The sequence below is a fragment of the Lithobates pipiens genome, unplaced genomic scaffold (assembly GCF_037356315.1).
Source record: "Lithobates pipiens isolate NorthernLeopardFrog02 unplaced genomic scaffold, aLitPip1_a1.2 Scaffold_169, whole genome shotgun sequence".
In the NCBI taxonomy this organism is placed as follows: Eukaryota; Metazoa; Chordata; class Amphibia; order Anura; family Ranidae; genus Lithobates; species Lithobates pipiens.
In genome coordinates, this window is record NW_027507754.1 from 1,233,691 (window position 1) to 1,252,778 (window position 19,088).

Consider the following 19,088-nt stretch of genomic DNA (forward strand, 5'->3'; position numbering starts at 1 on the left):
CAGTCACATGGTGTGTGGCCTTATAAAGACTCTGTTTGTGTACCTTCTCTGCCATCTACTGGTTATTAATAGAATAGAAGGGATATGTTTAGAAATATAAAAAAAAATGAATATGTACTTTGCTTTGGGGTGTCTGTTTTGTGACCATATAAACCCCAGTCCGTCACACTTACATAAAGAGAGCAGCAGCTGCGCTAAAACACTGAAACCTATATATTTGACCTAAACCAAAGTGATTCTGTGAAACTAGGTGAAAAAAACTAAATTCAAATAAAAATAATTATTTAAAAATTAATCAATACAAATCTTGAACAAAGTTATGTAGTGCCAATTAAAAGTCCACAGTGATTATTTGAAAAACTTCCAAACGAAAATACACCAGTGATATCCATAGCGAAGTGCACCACCACCTTATAAGAATTCTTCTTACCAGAAAGTAAGCCAAATGCAAAGTTGGCTTTAACCCAGCCTGGGCCTTTAATTCATAAATGGATAAGGCAGTAGTGACCTTTTTTGAAGACTTGAAGTCATAGACAAACTTTGGCTCCACACATGTATTTAACCCAGAAAAAAAAAAAAAAAAAACCTGTAACACAGCGTAATAATGTCAAAAAATTTAAATAAAAAAACACATAAATTGCACTTACAATGTGAATCAAGCTTATATGCAGAAAATATAAAACACCCAGTGATTTAAACAAAACTCCCATCCTCGTCAACGGCGTGGTGAAGTCCGCATGTACCTCCCACGCTGTTAACGAGGACGGGGAGTTTTTTTTGTTTTGTTGCCGGCCGGCTTCATTTTTATGCTATATGGAATCGTGTGTTTTGAAAGTGCATTCTTTTTTCTTTGCAAGTAAACCAGTTTAGACGTTATTACGCTATGGTCTGTTATACTTTTTTTTTCTGGGTTGACACCCACTAAAATGTACAGGAGATACAGAGTTCTGTCTTTGCTGTGCATTTGCACCAATCATCATTTCATTCCCCTTGTGTATCCAGCTGAGGACCTATCCATTTGAGAGATTATTCGCATTTGTGGGCTTGTTAGCCAGTAAGGAGGCCCTCTATGTGGTGTTAGGACACTTCGTGTTCGTTATTCGTTTAAATAACTGGGTGTTTATTTTCTGCATATAAGCTTGATTCACATTGTAAGTGCAATTATGTGTTTTTTATTTGAATTTTTTGACATTACTACACAATTTTTTTTATGGGTTAAATACAGTGCCTTTGCGAAAGTATTCGGCCCCCTTGAACTTTTCAACCTTTTGCCACATTTCAGGCTTCAAACATAACGATATAAAATTTTTATTTTTTGTAAAGAATCACCAACAAGTGGGACACAATTGTGAAGTGGAATGAAATCTATTGGATTTTCGAAACTTTTTTAACTAATAAAAAAAATGAAAAGTGGGGCGTGTTATATCCTCTGTGTTGTGAGAGACACAAGACTCTGGTCTCGTGCAAAATTATTCGCCCCCCTTGCGTTAATACTTTGTAGAGCCACCTTTTGCTGCGATTACAGCTGCAAGTCGCTTGGAGTATGTCTCTAATCAGTTTTGCACATTGAGAGACTGAAATTCTTGCCCATTCTTCCTTGCAAAACAGCTCAAGCTCAGTGAGGTTGGATGGAGAGCGTTTGTGAACAGCAGTTTTCAGCTCTTTCCACAGATTCTCGATTGGATTCAGGTCTGGACTTTGACTTGGCCATTCTAACACCTGGATACGTTTATTTGTGAACCATTCCTTTGTAGATTTTGCTGTATGTTTGGGATCATTGTCTTGTTGGAAGATAAATCTCCATCCCAGTTTCAGGTCTTTTGCAGACTCCAACAGGTTTTCATCCAGAATGGTCCTGTATTTGGCTGCATCCATCTTCCCCTCAATTTTAACCATCTTCCCTGTCCCTGCTGAAGAAAAGCAGGCCCAAACCATGATGCTGCCACCACCATGTTTGACAGTGGGGATGGTGTGTTGAGGGTGATGAGCTGTGTTGCTTTTACGCCAAACATATCGTTTTGCATTGTGGGCAAAAAGTTTGATTTTGGTTTCATCTGACCAGAGCACCTTCTTCCACATGTTTGGTGTGTCTCCCAGGTGGCTTGTGGCAAACTTTAGACGAGAATTTTTATGGATATCTTTGAGAAATGGCTTTCTTCTTGCCACTCTTCCATAAAGGCCAGATTTGTGCAGTGTACAACTGATTGTTGTCCTATGGACAGACTCTCCGACCTCAGCTGTAGTTCTCTGCAGTTCATCCAGAGTGATCATGGGCCTCTTGGCTGCATCTCTGATCAGTCTTCTTGTCTGAGCTGAAAGTTTAGAGGGACGGCCAGGTCTTGGTAGATTTTCAGTGGTCGGATACTTCTTCCATTTCAAAATGATCGCTTGCACAGTGCTCCTTGGGATGTTTAAAGCTTGGGAAATCTTTTTGTATCCAAATCCGGCTTTAAACTTCTCCACAACAGTATTACGGACCTGCCTGGTGTGTTCCTTGGTCTTCATGATGCTCTCTGCGCTTTCAACAAAACCCTGAGACTATCACAGAGCAGGTGCATTTATACAGAGACTTGATTACACACAGGTGGATTCTATTTATCACCATCAGTCATTTAGGACAACATTGGATCATTCAGGAGATCCTCGCTGAACTTCTGGAGTGAGTTTGCTGCACTAAGTAAAGGGGCCGAATAATTTTGCATGCACCACTTTTCAGTTTTTTATTTGCTAAAAAAAATTAAATTATCCAATAGATTTCGTTTCCACTTCACAATTGTGTCCCACTTGTTGGTGATTCTTCACAAAAAATAAATATTTTATATCTTTATGTTTGAAGCCTGAAATGTGGCAAAAGGTTGAAAAGTTCAAGGGGGCCGAATACTTTCGCAAGGCACTGTATGTCCCCCGAAGGGAAAGATTCCAACATTGGGGGCGCAGGAGGAGAACCGAAGGATCTGCTTGTTGTGGCAAGAGGAATGAAGGTTTCGAGACACAGTGCTGTTTCCACCATCAGGTGGTGAGTGCTCAATACAGCCCCCAGTGGTGACACATAGGCATGTCAACATAACAAAGCGGTTGAATAGTTAAATTTTGTACTTTATCCTACAGGTAAGCTTATAATAAGACTTACCTGTAGTTAAAAAAGAATGTCTCCTAGTAAAGGTAAGTATTGCATAACGAGCTAGTATGCGGTGCATACTAGCTCATTATGCCTTTTCACTTGCAGGTGTAAAAGAAAGAAAAAAAGTCAGCGGGTTTACTCCCGCTTTAAAAGAAGAAATTCATAAGAAAATTTCCACTTACCTTTCCTCACTGCAGGGTTATCTGAGATAAACCCAATCTTCACCCTGGGCTCCAAAACCTTCAGGAACAGGGAAACCTAGAGGTTACCCACAATCCTAGACCTGCAACAGCACTCTGCCATTAAAACTATATGTCCTTAATACCAAAAAGTAGTGGATCCCAGGATCCAGCTCTCTAAAAAGAGAAGCATTCACAAGTAAAACCTTGTTTCTCTGGACACGAGGCCCGGGTACCATTCCTTTGGCCCATGAAAGGACACTCTGAACGGATCCGGGCAGCATGGCTAGCCCCGGCAAGGATTGCTTCCAGTGGAGCTCAGCACAGCACATCTTTACTCATGACCAACACCTTAGACACTGGCAAAAAAAAAAACAGGACTCCCAGTAGTGGGAGGTGTTATATAGGGAATGCACTTCTTGCCTTAGGGCATGCCAGTGTCCATCACCTATCAGTGGCCCTATAACCCACATAGTAACTACTATGGCTCGGTGTCCCCTTGGGCTTTCACACAGACTGCAGGGGAGCTGTTTTGCAGGCACTTTACAGGCGCTATTTTTATCCCAAAAGCGCCTGAAAAACACCCCAGTGTGAAAGGTGTCTAACTGTTAGATTTTATGAGATGAAGGGAGGAAAAAAAAAAAAAAAAGAAAGAAAAAAAATCGGCATCATATCTGCCGCCGCGATTTCTAAATATCGGCATTGGCCAGAGAAAAACTCATATCGGTTAATCTCTAGATAAAACACAGATACACCCGAACATCCACCACTTCTGCTAGAAAATCTTGCTACCTAGACACAAACCTGTTCAGTTTGTGGTTTAACCCAAAGGCCAGGAGGTCCAACCTTTTTATGTGCAGACGAGGCTGTGGAATGGTTTTAACATGAACACAGTGAGTAGGCAAAATGTAAGCCCCTCCTACTGCCACGATTTGGCTACACCCACAATTAGCCACCTATTTTCCTCCAGGTACCCAAGGCTGAACCACCCCCCCAGTCAAATTAATTACTTATGACCCTGAACAGAAAAGAGACTTGAGATTGGCCGTCAGAGGTTGGAACAAACCTTACACTGACAGAGGTGCTTACAACGGTCTTCTCCGATGTTGGGTACACTAAATTAACTCTAAATCCAAAAATGTTTTTAAAGCCCAACTCCAGGCTCAGCTTAAAAGCACCCTGCACCATTAAAAAACACACAATTCCAGGTATCTTCTTGTCCAGTGATGTCATGGTCCCTCTTTGCCTTCTTCCTCCAGAGATGGAGAGATTCTAAATGCTGCAGACTGCATTACTACATAATGTGATGCCATGCTCTGAAGCATTTTCAGGCGCGTTGAGGGCAGAAGATGGAGCTTTGGCACCCTGGGTACACAGAAAGACTGAATACATGCAGCACTAGATTGGCGAGTTCTAAAGCAGAGTGGCCAGAGCTACTTTTTTTGTTTTCAAGAGCTGGCACTTTTTTGAATATTGCCTAAATTGGTATTAAAATTCATATGAAAAAAGTTAAGGATACATTGCAGTCGCTCAAATAATGAGCCAAGCTTTCTTGCTTCCCTTAGTTCAGACTTGCCATAACTACACACATACGCCAAACGTGATGAACAAAGCATTCATGTGCATTTAAACAGTCTTTAATGATTAAGTATAACTTATTACTAAAAGAAAACCTTACATTTCATATTTTTTGGCAGGAAAAATAAGCAATGCAATTAATAAGCCAAGGCTTACGATGTAGCATAGTGCATTTCATGAAGATCTCCCTCTTTAGAATTTGATTGGCTCTTGCTCCATATAAAGCAGCAGCTCATGTAACTTGGAGAGCAAAACAAAAAAAATTAAATAAATAAAAAACAACAGTACATAATTTTGCACTTTCTTTGCCAAAATCCTGGCCACAATTTAAAGGGAACCTGCACTGCAAAAAACTCTGGAGCCTGACTTCATGTGAAAATGCCAGCTGCCTAGTTTTCATGCAGAGTCAATATATTTAATACTATGAGGAACAGAATTCAAAACTAAAGTACGCACATTAGGAGTTTCACATCAAAAAATAAAAAACAAAACAAAAAAACAAAGCGCACCGGTATTGTATAAAGGTTTACCATCAATTGAACTAGAAGAAAAAAAAAATGCATCATAAAGCATGCATAAAGGATGCTAGTCTGATATAAAATTGCCCTCTGGTGGCCAGCAGAAAACAATATAGTCTATGATGAGTGGAAAAAGCAGCAGTCAGGACTATTTTAACAGCACACAAACTTCAAATCATCTACAGACTTGATTAAGAGTATTAAAGAAGCTGGTAATAAAGGATGTGGTGGGTGGTCAGCATGGCCTGCCCTGACTACTGCACTTTTAAAACCACTGAACTTATTACCAGCTGCTGGCCATGAATGGACACAACAGACTTGATTCCTCTATGCTTTATTAATGTGAGTGCAAGATTTGTTTTCTATTAAGTGATGCTAAACTGTCTTACAGCCTGCCATGTTGCGAACTTTGTAATATTTTCCAGTTGTAAGATTTCCCTAGGTCAGTGATGGGGAACCTTGGCATGGGAAATGTAGTTCCAAAACATCTGGGGTGCCAAGGGTTCGCCATCACAGTTATATAGCCTAGAAGTGGTGGGTCTTTATTTCCTGCCAGCAACACTGATCGGGCAACCCTTTGCTATAGTGGCTAAATTGGCTTTCTTTCCTACGGAGAATGTATTGATTATGGGAGATTTTAATACGGTCCCGGACCCTGGGTGGGATAGAATGTCTAATGCATCTCTGGGGTGTCAAGTTTTTCCATCACTGCCCTAGGTAATGTTTAAATAACCCTATAGTACGGAGACAAGAGATAGCCAGGCAACTAGCACTAGATGGCAATGCTCACAATGTCCTCCTCCTGAAGATGGTAGTCTCTTTGGCCATTAGCAATTTCACCGTCAGACCACCTGATCTGCAAACTGGCTCCAGGTTGGTGACGAAGACTATCCAGGCTGTTAGGCTGATCCAATGAGCATTTTAAAAACGAGAGTTCAATGACAGACTCCAGTTTCTCAGTGCAGGTTTCCTTTAAGAATGGGATGAAACACTTCCATAGGCAGACCAAAAGTTCAGTCATCATACTGGCTAGCCCCTGGGTAAGCAGCAGCTTTAACAGTATACACAAAACTACCAAACTGAAACTAACAAACTTAAGAAAAATGAAGGAACTTCACATTTTCTAAATGTTTCCCAAATTACACATTTTAACATCAGCAGAAAAATGGCTCCAAACTCCAAGTCCTAAAAGACGGCTCAGACAAATGGTGGTCTTGTGTTCATCCCGTGGCTACAGGTAGTAGAGAAGGTTAGCCAGGGAATTGTGCGGCTCCTTGTGAATGCTCTGGCCAACCAGGAAGGCCAGTTTGTGGGCGTACTGGCAAGGAGCTGGCACTCTAATCACTCCCTGGAAAGAGAAAGAAAAAGGCAGAGGTCATGTTTTATTATAGTCTTTGAATAATTTAGTGTTAAAAGGTCACCCAAAAAACTACATTCATACCCCTTGAAATTTTCAACATTTTGTCATGTTAACATGCAACCAAAAACGTAAATGTATTTTTATGTGACAGACCAACACAAAGTGGCTCATAATTGTGAAGTGGAAGGAAAACGATCAATGGTTTTCAAAATTATTTTACAAATATGAGAAAAGTGTGGTGTGCATTTGTATTGAGCCCCGAGTCAATACTTTGTAGAACCACCTTTCACTGCAATTACAGCGGCAAGTCATTTTTGGGGACGTCTCTACCAGCTTTGCACATCTAGAGTGACATTTCTGCCCATTCTTCTTTGCAAAATAGCTCAAGCTCTGTCAGATCATATGGAGAGCGTCTTAACAGAAATTTAAGTCTCTCCACAGATTTTAGGCTGGATTTAGGTCTGTACTTTGACTGGGCTATTCTAATACATGAATATGCTTTGATGTAAACCATTCCATTGTAGATCTGGCTGTATGTTTAGGGTCATTGTCCTGCTGGAAGGTGAACCTCCACTCCAGTCTCAAGTCTTTTGCAGACCAACAGTCCCATCAACTCTGACCAGCTTTCCTATCCCTTCTGAAGAAAAGCATCCCCACAACATGATGCTGCCACCACCATGTTGGGGATGGTGTGTTCAGGGCGATGTGAAGTGTTAGTTTTCCATCACACAGTGTTTTTTTAGGCCAAAAGAAACTGGATTTTTGTACTCACCGTAAAAACCTTTTCTCTGAAGTTCAACGGACACAGCTCCTTTAATTCTTGACCTTAGGGTTATCACGCCACCTTCAGGAGAGGACTAGGCAGAACATGTAAAAACAGCAAGACTGCACAGCACTGCCCAGGGGGCGGTCCCTCTGGCTATAACCCCTCACCCCACTTTCTGCAGCTCAGTTCGTCAAAAACCAGCATAAATAGGAGGGGTGAGTGCTGTGTCCGTCAATGAACTTCAGAGAAAAAGGATTTTACGGCAAGTACAAAAATCCTATTCTCTTTCGTTCATTGACAGACACAGCTCCTTTAATTCTTGACCTTAGGGATGTCCCCAAGCAGTGTCAAAAGATGAGGGGTGGAAACAGCAAAACAAACTTCACCCACAACAAAAGGAACCACTCAACAGAGGAGTTGTCATTTTAAATGGCCACCATCAAAAACTGTGGCCAACTTATGCATCAAAAGATGCGTTCACAACAAACTGAAAGAAAGTGTAAATTGCAACCTTACACAGCCGCCTGTAAAACCTTGCGGCCGAAGTAAGCATCTGAAGATGTGCTAATGTCAACTTTGTAGAATTTAGCGAAAGTGTGAACTGACAACCAAGTCGCCACCTTACACACCTGGGAGACAGACGCTTGATGTCGGATAGCGCCGGGAAGTTCCAATTGCCGTGGTGGAATGAGCCGTGACAGGAAAAGGGGGCACCCGCCCCCTTTAAGGCATAGGCCTGAACCGTGATCTGTCTGAGCCACCGAGAAATGGTGGACGATGAGAGACTGCCAGACCTTTTTTCAGACCGGCCACAGAGAGAGTCCAACTTCTGGAAGGGAGCTATAGCAGACAGATACACCCGTAAAGCCCGGACCACTTCAAAGGAATGTAAGGCAACTTCTTTTCGGGTGTGTCGGCTTAGGACATAGGGATGGTAACACGATGTCCTCATTGAGATGGAAAGCCGAAACCACATTTGGAAGGAAAGAGGGCCGCGGACGTGGCACAGCCTTATCCTTGTGGATGACCAGGTAGGGAGACTTGCATGACAAGGCCGCCAACTCAGAAACCCTTCTGGCGGATGTAATAGCCACTAGAAGACTACTTTCTGAGAAAGAGTTAACAAGGGAATCTCCCCAATGTTTTCAAATGGCGGTTTCTGGAGTGCCGATAGCACCAGATTCAGATCCCACAGAGGTATTGGTGGTCGAACCGGAGGGACTAAGTGTCGAACCCCTTGCACAAAAGTACCCACCAATGAGTGAGCCGCCAAGGGACGTTGGAAAAAGACAGCCAAGGCTGATATCTGAGTAAACCAAAAAGGGGGGAACCCCACGCTTGAACTAAAGGTAATGAATATAAAAAGAAAAGCTGCTCCCCTCAGTGCAATGTGATGACTTTGTAAATTTGTGGGCTGTAAGTGATAAAGGAGGCGCTTAATACAATATGCCCAAATAGCCAATATTGGGACAAATAAAGTGCACTAGTGCTTAATGATGAAACATTGACATTTCAACACATCTTGTACATAATACCGTGCATACACCAAATACATTAAAGAGGATAATCCAATATTTAAACATCAACAAAATAAATTAATTCGAACAAAAAGTCCATATTATTGAAGAAAATAGCTGAAGTGAATGGATTCTACCACTTGGACATAATAGGAACACAAATGTGTCACCCGGTGGATATATGGCAAGTAGCCTACTCACCAACTCACCAAGACCCCTTTAATTAAAAAGACAGGTCAGGTGAAGCTTTGACAGATTAAGGAACCGCAGCCTTTGATGGAGAAATCCTGCTTGGAAAAGCCTGGAGTATTACTTCAATCCGCAGTTACTCGGGAAAAATACAGAGTGCGGGACCATGGCATATTATTATATCGTTATATTTAAAAATAGAACATATAACAAAAACAGCCAAATGGCCTCTAGCTTTAAAAAGTGCTTTGCCTCGGCACTAAAGGGAACGAGCGTATCAGACTGGGTGGGTTGTGAACCAGCCGTGCCGCTGCTTGAATCAGCATGCGTTAGATTCTCTCTCCCCCCCCCCCGAATGACGTCATTACAACAAAACGTACCACAAAGCGCATCCTGGTCACGTCGTTTGATCCAAACATCCAGTTGTCGATCGTTCAGGGGGTGGAACGCACACCGATTCAAGCAGTGGAAGCGGCACAGCTAGTTCACAACCCACCCGGTCTGATACGCTCCTTCCCTTTAGTGCAGAGGCAAGGCACTTTTTAAAGTAAGAGGCCCTTTGGCAGTTATATGTTCTATTTTTAAATAAAATAGTATGCCATGGTCCCGCTCTCTCTGTATTTTTCCTGAGTAACTGCGGATTGAAGTCATACTCCATATTCATTTAATTATTGGATTATCCGCTTTAATGTATTTGGTGTATGCACGGTATTATGTACAAGATGTGTTGAAATGTCAATGTTTTATCATTAAGCACTAGTGCACTTTATTTGTCCCAATATTAGCTAGTTAGGCATATTGTATTAAGCGCCTCCTTTATCACTTACAACCCACAAGGCTGATATCTGCCCTTGATGGTGCTTAAGGCAAGTTTCTAATCCACTCCTCGCTGCAAAAACAGCAGGAGTCTGGAAACTGAAAATGTGCGCGGACACATTGAGATGTAAGCCTTCCAAGTACGATGGTAAATCTTGAGAAGAATTCCGTGCCCTCAGCATAGTGAAAATTACCAAGTCTGACAGACCTTGGTCCCTTAGTACCTGGTTTTCAATAGCCATGCCGTTAAAACCAGCGACTGTAAAGCTGGATGAAATATCGGACCCTGCGATAGAAGGTCCTCTCGCATCAGCAGCCGCTAAGGAACATCCGCCACCAGTCGTACTAGGTCGGCATACCAAGGACGTTGAGGCCAATCTGGGGCAATTAGAATCACCTCGGCCTCCACTCTCTCTCAGTAGACGTGGTAGAAGTTTGGGGGGGGCGATGCATAAATCAGCCGATAGAGCCACCGTGTCTGACGTGTCCGCCCAGGGGTCTCTTGTCCTGGATACAAACCTCTGCACCTTCTGATTGAGCCGAGAGGCCAGGAGGTCCACATCTGGTGTGCACCATCTAAGGCAAAGGAGTCGGAATACATCCGGATGCAACAACCATTCCCCTGGGTCCAGCATCTAATGACTTAGGTAGTCCGCCTGCCAGTTTTCTACGCCTGGAATGTATATGGCCGGCAGGGCCGGAAAGTGCCGCTCTGCTCACTGGAGGATGTGAGCCACCTCCCATGCTGCGGCCGAGCTCCTTGTTCCTTCTTGATGGTTGACATATGCCACAGCTGTGGCATTGTCTGACTGGATCCTGACCAGATGCCCCTGTAGCCTACTGGACCATGTGGAGAGGCACCGTCTGATCGCCCGAAGCTCAAGCACATTGATAGGTAGTAGGGATTCTTCCCGTGGCCAGAGGCCCTGGACTGACTGTACACCCATAACTTCCCCGGTCAGGCTGGCGTCCATTGTGATCACCGTCCAATGCAGAGGAAGGAACGATCTCCTGGACCGAAAGGCCAAAGACCTCAAGCCACCAGAGAAGGGAATCCCTGACTAACTGGCTCACCCGAATTTGACAATCCAGGGGGGAATGAAGATTTGTTACATTTTGACAAAATCTCCTTTTGCAGGACTCAAGTGTGAAATTGAGCGTACGGTACCGCTTCAAAAGTGGCTACCATAAAGGCCAAGAACTCTCATGCAGAAGCGCAGCGACGACCACCTGCGGTTCACCAATAACCTCACTGCAGCTTGAAGAGTCTGCAGCTTGTCTGAAGGGAGAGAAAAAAAAAAAAAAAAAAAAACACTGGCTTCTGAGGTGTCCAACAGTAAGCCCAGGTACTCCAGGTGCTGAATCGGCACTAACACTGACTTCTTTAGGCAACAGCGCCAGAATTGGAGCTAACACTTTGGTAAAGACTCGGGGTGCTGACGCCAGGCCAAAAAAGGAGAGCCACAAACTGGTAGTTCTCTTCCCCGACTGCAAATTGCAGAAACCTCTGATGCCTGAGGCATATGGGTACATGCAAGTACGCGTCCTGGATGTCCAAGGAGCCAGGAAGTCCCCCTGATAGAGTGCAGGGACCACGGAGCAAACCAATTCCATCCTGAACCTTTGCACTTTCACAAAGCTGTTGAGGTCCTTCAAGCCCAGGATTGGACAAATCCCTTCCTTTTTGGGGACTACAAACAGATTGGAGTAGAATCCCTGAAACCTTTCCAGCATTGGTACAGGTACTATCACCCCACGCAGAAGCAGGTCCTGTACTGCCCCGAACAGAGCTTCCCGACGAGCCAGAAGTAGAGGTAGATTGGAGGGGGAAAAAAAAAAATCTGTTTGGTGGACAAGAAAAAGCCATCTTGTATCCCAATGAAACCAGTTCACAGACTCATTGGGTCGGACAATAGGGAGGTCCACCGAGCTGCAAACTCCCGAAGGCGACCCCCCCCCCCCAGCATTTTTAGCCAATTTAAGCGCCATAGCACTACTGCTGATACTGATGCGCTAAAGAGCAAGGGGACCGTATTCAGGGCCGCATTACAGACCTACTTAAGGCCATGCACTAACTGATCTGCCAGTTCTACGCAGACCGGGGAAGACTGTTGCTTCTTCAATTTACGATGCAACAACTTTGCCCATTCAGTAAGCGTCTGCGACACCAAGGACGTAGCCAGGACAGGTCGCAATGCTGACCCCACCACTGCAAACATGGACCGGTCCACTGCCTCGGCTCTGTCGACAGGATCCTTGAAGGCAGGAGTCCCTTCTATCGGAATCATGGTTACTTTAACCTGGATACAGGGGGGGTCAACGACTGAAGGAGACGCCCATTTTTTCAGGAGGCTCTCCTTCTTGGGACTGAAAAGGCCCGTTGCGGCCTTCCCCATTCCTTGTAGATGAACTTATCAAAATAAGTCAAATACGGAAACACCTTAGGCACGTGGGCCAGTTTGTGGGACCCAAAAGGGAACACCACCTCAGCAGAAGTTCCTGCTGCATCCTTTATCTTCAGGGTATCCCTCACTGTAGTGATAAGTGCTCCTACTAGCGCTTTTTCATGCGCTAACCCAGACACAGAGTCAGTCATTCTCACTGTCCTGGGCCACATCCTTTGACACGTCAGAACAGGGGGCACCAGTCACCGCGGGGCCCGAGTCTGAATCAGAGCTCTCCCCAGAAGATGGGGGGGGGGGGCAGGGGGCATTTTTTTTACGCCCCTTGCGCCCACACGCCGCTTCCATCCTGGCAACAAAGGTCTCCAGGACCACCGACAAAGCGTCCATAGGCACCACATTTTTAGCAGGTGAGCCGGTTGCAATGGTAGGGATGTCTGGGGAAGAAGCGCCAGCTTCTGACGCCATGCTGACTCTCACTCGCCTGCCACAACTTAGGGACTTAAGGCAAGGTACACAAAATCCCACCCTCCTAGCTGCTCGCAGACTGAGGGGCCCCTCCGCAGAACTCACCACTATGACCAAGTGCTGCGCTATGCTGCCGCTGACCGCTCTGCCCTGTGTCAGTCATAAAGTGCCCAGAGTAAAAACCAAGCCGTTCTGGAGGTACACAGACACCAGCACTAGAGGTAAACCGTGCTGAGGCTACAAGAAAATGTCCTAGTAAAACAAAAAAAAATAAAAAAATCACCAAGAAAATGGCCACCGAACCTTCTAGAAAAAAGGCTGACAGCACATACACTGCATAAAACGACAGAAAAATGGTCACAGCCCACGTGGCAGCCTCTCCTCATGTATAATAGCCCAAGCACCTCAGAGTGAAGAAAAAAGGGCAGTAAAGAAAGAAAGAAGAAAAAAAAAAAAAAAAGCCCATAACAGCCAGTGCAGCCCCCTGCCAAAGCCCGGAGCCCCCCCCCCCCGCCCAGGTACATAGACCGCACCTCATGCCCAGTCACACAGTAGCCCCAGAAGGGGGAGGAGGGAATGAGGGATAGGGAGAGAGGAAAGGTAGCGTGAGAGACCCCCTAGTCGACCTGCCAGGGAATGCCTAGCTGCTCTATCCTGCCGAGGCAGGGAGAGCCGTACTTGCCCGTCCTGTCGGGATTGCTGGACGCATTCCACCACAGACCCATCACCCGAGCAGTACTGGGTGGCTGTTGGCCACGGTGTTCTGGCAGATGTCCTGCTATCATATAGTGTCCGCCCCATACTGCGCATGTGCAGTACTGGGCAGAAGAAGCTTCGTAAAATCTCCGAAGATGAACGGCGCCTGCGCCGAGAGTGGAGGTGGTAGCCCCCCCATCCAAGCGGACACAGGGTTGTGAAAATTAGAGGGCCCCTTGCGGGCGAGCTTCGCTTGCCATGGTTCGGGCTCGGCCTCGCTGCGCTTGGCTCTTTTTATTCTAACTCCATGTCCACTTGGTTGGTGGGGATAGAACCTGGACTCATGGCGCATACACCGTTCATCCTCGGCTATTTTCGGAATCTGTGTGCGCTGTGTACTGCGCATGCGCAGTACACAGTGGACACTATCCAATGGGGGACCATATATGATAGGACAACTGCACACTGACATGGACAGCAGTAGCCCAGTCATGCGTGTGCCCCGGAGCATATAGCTCACCAGCCGCCCCTGGTGCAGAAAGAGGCATGTCGTTGCCGACCCAGCGTGTAGCTAGGGTCTGCTCATGCTCGATGCCCAAGCTGGGGAGACTACAAGGAACTATATTATCCAGCCTGTCATCCAGCCCGGCTGTTGATTGTAGATTGCAGGATCAAAATTGCAGAAAAAAAATTAAACAATTCCCAGGAGCAATGGTCCCGTCAGGGAGCCAGGTCCTTCTACACTAGGCACAAAAAAAAAAAAAAAAAAAACTGAGCTGCACGAAGAAGGGTGAGGGGGTTATAGCCAAAGGGACCATCCCCTGGGTGGTGCTGTGCAGTCTTGCTGTTTTTACATGTTCTACCTAGTCCTCTCCTGCAGGTGGCGTAATAACCACAAGGTCAAGAATTAAAGGAGCTGTGTCCGTCAATGAACGTCTGATCAGAGCACCTTCTTCCGCATGTTTGCTGTGTCCCCACATGGCTTCTCACAAACTGCAAACAGGACTTGTTATGGCTTTCAACAAGGGCTTTCTTCTTGCCATTCATCCATAAAAAGGCCAGATTTGTGGAGTGCACAACTAAGATGTCCTGTGGAAAGATTCTCCCACTTGAGCTATGGATCTCTGCAGCTCCTCCAGAGAGTTACCATGGGCCTCTTCGCTGCTTCTCTGAATAATGCTTTCCTTGCCCGGCCTGTCAATTTAGGTGGATAGCCAAGTCTTGGTATAATTTACAGTTGTGTCATTCGCTTTCCATTTTTTCAGATGATAAATTGAACAGTGCTCCATGAGATGTTCAAAGCTTGGGATTTTTTTTTTTTTATAACCTAAACCGGCTTTAAACTTCTCCGGAACCTTATCCCTGACCTGTCTGGTGTGTTCATTGGCCTTCATGATGCTGTTTGTTTACTAAAGTTCTCTAACAAACCTCTGAGGGCGTCACAGACCAGCTGTATTTATACTGAGATTACATTACACACAGGTAGACTTTATTTAGTAATTAGGTGACTTCTGAAGGCAATTGGTTCGACTAGATTTTAGTTAGGGGTATCAGAGTAAAGGGGGCTGAATACAAATGCATGCAACACTTTTCAGATATTTGTAAAACATTGAAAACCATCTATCATTTTCCTGCCACTTCACAAGTATGTGCCACTTTGTGTTGGGCCATCACATAAAATCCCAATAAAATACATTAACATTTTTGGTTGTAACATGAAAAAATTTGGAAAATTTCAAGGGTAATGAATACTTTTTCAAGACAGACACTGTACATCATAGATGGTGTCTGTTGGTCACAGTCACCTGCTGGCTTCTTATATCTCTTGTGGACTCAAAATGGTAAAACTCTCCTTGCAATAATTTCTGGCACTTTTATCATCCACCTTGGGGTGGTTCGTACCTACCTTGGGGTGCCCTAGCCAACCGCGGAGACAGGCCGCATCAGCCATTCATAGTGATCTGTGAATGGGAAAAATCCAAGTCTGGACAGCCTTTGCAGCTGTCGGCATGTAGTTCTTAATTAACTACCACCGCACTGTGGTAATTCATGGATTCTTCTTATTGGTGTAAAACTGCATGTCTGTACAATGTACAGACAGTCATCTTACACCAACAGTCTGCAGGAGACCTGCATGGAACCAGCAATCTGCTGATCACTAGTGCAATGCATGCATTCTAGGCTTCTAAAACAAAACAAAAAAAAAAAAAAAAAAACAACATGCATTACTTTTTTTTTTTTTCTAAAAAGGTGATCTTATTCTTAATGTCCTGCTAGCAGGGTTTATATTAGTAGGCAATGAGCCCTCACTGGTCCCTGCGATTCAGCTGGATGCTTATAGTAGAGATAGGACACCCTGCTCTCTCTTTCTCTGATGCCCCCAAAGACTTGCAGTGGGAATCTGTGGGTGAGAGGTCTCTCTAGTCCCTCGGCAGCAAGGGCAAAGCTTGAGTACAGCAGTCTATTGTGCACCAAAAGCATAGCCTTCCATTTTCTCCTGGGCTTCCTAACCAATCTCTTCCAACCCAGCCAGGCAGCAACCAACCCTGGATGCAGATGTGTGCGCCCCAAGTAACTTGCACCAAGAGCGTGAATTTTCCTGGTCAGTCCAGTAAAAATCATTTAACCTCTCCCCTTTTTCCTTGGTGCTTTTTGGGAACTGTAGTGTAAAAAGTTCACTAGCCCAATGCATATCTGCTATCTCAAACTACATTTCCCATAATTTATCACTCTGCATAGGAGTCTATGGACTGGTTTGACTTTACTCTCCCCCTATGGGTCTGGAGACCATCTTTCCCATACAATGCAAGAAAAGCCTCTTTGCAAGAAAGGACCACCAAGTCAGAGATGCCCAATGAATGCAATAGCCATCATAAAGGCAACCTTTCACGTGGGATCCCCCAATGGGAAATCCTGAATCAGCTCAAAGGAACGTTTTTGAATAACTGAAAGTACCAGGTTCAGGTCCCATAGAGCTAGAGTGGTAAATTAACACAAGCAAAGCCAAAATGTTTTTGGGAAAAGAATGGATAAGGCCAAAACCTGACCCTTCGAGTACTAAGAGCTAGATGTTGTCCAGGCCAGACTGGAGAAGGCCAGGATACAAGTAATAGATTTCTCACCAAAGTAAGCCTTCAAAATGTAGAGCCTAAAAAGGTGGATTTCTTGCCTTGAGCAAAGTGAAAATGAATGTCAGCAATTCTGTTATCCTATAGGACCTGGATTTTAACAGCTATACCGTTCAAGCCAGGGACTGAGAGGCAGAGGGCCCTGTGGAAGGAGGTCTTGCCTATTAGGTAAAGGCCAAGGCATGTCCACCAGGAGTCTGTGGGTCTATGTACCAAGTTCTCTTGGTCCAATTAGAAGCAATGAGGCTCACCAGAATCCAATTCTTCTTGGGATCACAGGAGTACAGTTCTTTCTGCTAAAGTCTGCGGTCAGCTGATGTCACTTAGTTGAGCCAGTCTTGGGAAAGATCCCAACTTTACAGCTGTGGCATTGTCCGGCTGCATATTGACTGGGTGTAGGTTTAGAAAAGGGATCCAGTGTAGGATAGTCAGTTTGTGACTCTTAATGGGGAGCAGGTTCTGTAGAGGCTAGGTTCCCTAGACAGTCAGGGAGCTGTAGACCCCACCCTAGCCCATCAGGCTTGCGTTCATTGTCATCACCTTCCAGAGAGGTGGAAGGTGAACAATTTCCCCGAAGCTGGGGCTGAGTTGGAAATTCACCATGTCAGGGGAGAAGAACCACACACCAGGTAGCCAAAGAGGATTGAGGGGAACCCTATTCTTACCATACTGCTTTCCACACCAGTTTCACAAGGGTCCTCCATGAGGGGGTGCAGAATGCTGCCTGCCACGGCCATGACACTGCTCATCTGACAGGACAGTCAGATTGATCTGTCATGTTTCCCCAGGAGAAAAAAACTCAACAGGCTGCCCCTTGCCAGGGCTATCACAGGCAATCCTGCATGGAGTAAGGAACTGTATGCACTCAAACTTGACATACAACCAATTTATATGGTTTGATCACAAAGCCAGCAACAAGTTTAAAGTAAAGTAAAAACAAAAGAATATAAATTTCCAACAGGAAGTCCTAACTCCAAGATAATAGGCTGACTACAAAGCTTGATCACCTGTTTTATTTTTCGGTCGTCCCCAGCATTCTGGGTAGCATTACACTCCGTAGGTCAGGGATAGGCAACCCTGGCCCTCAAGCTGTGGTGAAACTACAATTCCCATCATGCCTCTGCCTCTAGGAGTCATGCCTGTGATTGTTAGGGTCTTGCAATGTCTCATTGGACTTGTAGTTTCAAAACGGCTTTGAGGGCCGAAGTTGCTATGCCTGCCGTAGGTGAAAATGTAAACCCAAAGCATAGCTGTATCGTCCAGCGAACATAAGAAAAACGATGATACTTTAATTACTGAACCCTGCATTCAATATATCTGGTCCCCCACAGTACACGGAAATGCAATTATTTTAGTAAATATAAACTGCTAAATTCTCATCACCAATATTATTGTTGCTGGCATTTGGGCAAACACCGAAACGCAAATTCAAATATGCAGTGTTGATGCCTTAATTTAAGGCATAGGACAGAATATAACTGACCTGACTATCTGGACAGTGCCGATTGGCCCTGTGCTGATCACATGCACCCTCCCAAGAACAAAAAAAAAAAGAAAAAAAAAAAAAAAAAACAACACCACACTACCTAACAATACACACCAAGCTGAGCTTGTACAGAGTCCCCCCAAGGCTCTGTTCTATCAGTAGATGGATTGGGAACAGTGGAAGGGGGTGGGGAAGAGGGTCAGAGAAGACAGGATCAAACAGCTTTTTTTGTTTTTAGACAATGCAAGGGGTTAACCCCTTAGGTTCCGCTGTGAGTACAACAAGCATGCTTTACTGCATATACAGACTGATGTTACTGTTGTGGGTTTGGTAACACTTTAATTTCACTTTAAGAGATTAGCTTCCATCATACATACAGGCCAGTTGAAGTACTGGTGGCACAGCTTGTAGGTCAGTCGCTGCATATAATCTGGCTTCAGACCTCCGCTATCATATACAACATTGTAGTGTGTTGGGGACACAGTGCCTTGTCGCACAGACTGGCTGATGATAAAGAAGTCATACCTGAAAGGAAGAAGCCACAAAAGAGTTTTTGGAAAAAATAAAAAAAATAACCCCACACTATACACACACCAATCTAGCCATTCTACAAAGCCGGTTGAAAACAAAAAAAGGAAACAGCTGAGCTACTCTACCTAAAACTGAACTTCAGGCAAACAGCTAAACAAATGTATTTTTAATGATTTCTTGCCAAAAGATTGAAAAAAAAAATGTCTGCCAATTAGTAAGATCTGTGGCTTCATCGGGTTAATGGTGCCAATTCATTGAGGAAGCTGGGATACAGAAAAAAAAAACAAAAAAAAAAAAACCACATTAAAAAAAAATTCTGAACGTGGAAAATGT

At 44.6% G+C, this 19,088-nt stretch overlaps 1 protein-coding gene across 1 annotated transcript in view; it reads right to left on the bottom strand.

Moving 5' to 3' along the window:
- Nucleotides 1-4,926: 4,926 nt before the first annotated feature.
- Nucleotides 4,927-19,088, bottom strand: part of LOC143986548 (piwi-like protein 1) — a 112,051-nt gene continuing 97,889 nt past the window's right edge. Inside the window, exons 20-21 of the mRNA XM_077484928.1 lie at nucleotides 18,602-18,749; nucleotides 4,927-6,744 (exon numbers count right to left, since the gene is read on the bottom strand). Coding sequence (XP_077341054.1) covers nucleotides 6,628-6,744; nucleotides 18,602-18,749 — 265 coding nt within the window. The 3' untranslated portion in view covers nucleotides 4,927-6,627. The remainder of the gene's footprint in view (nucleotides 6,745-18,601; nucleotides 18,750-19,088) is intronic.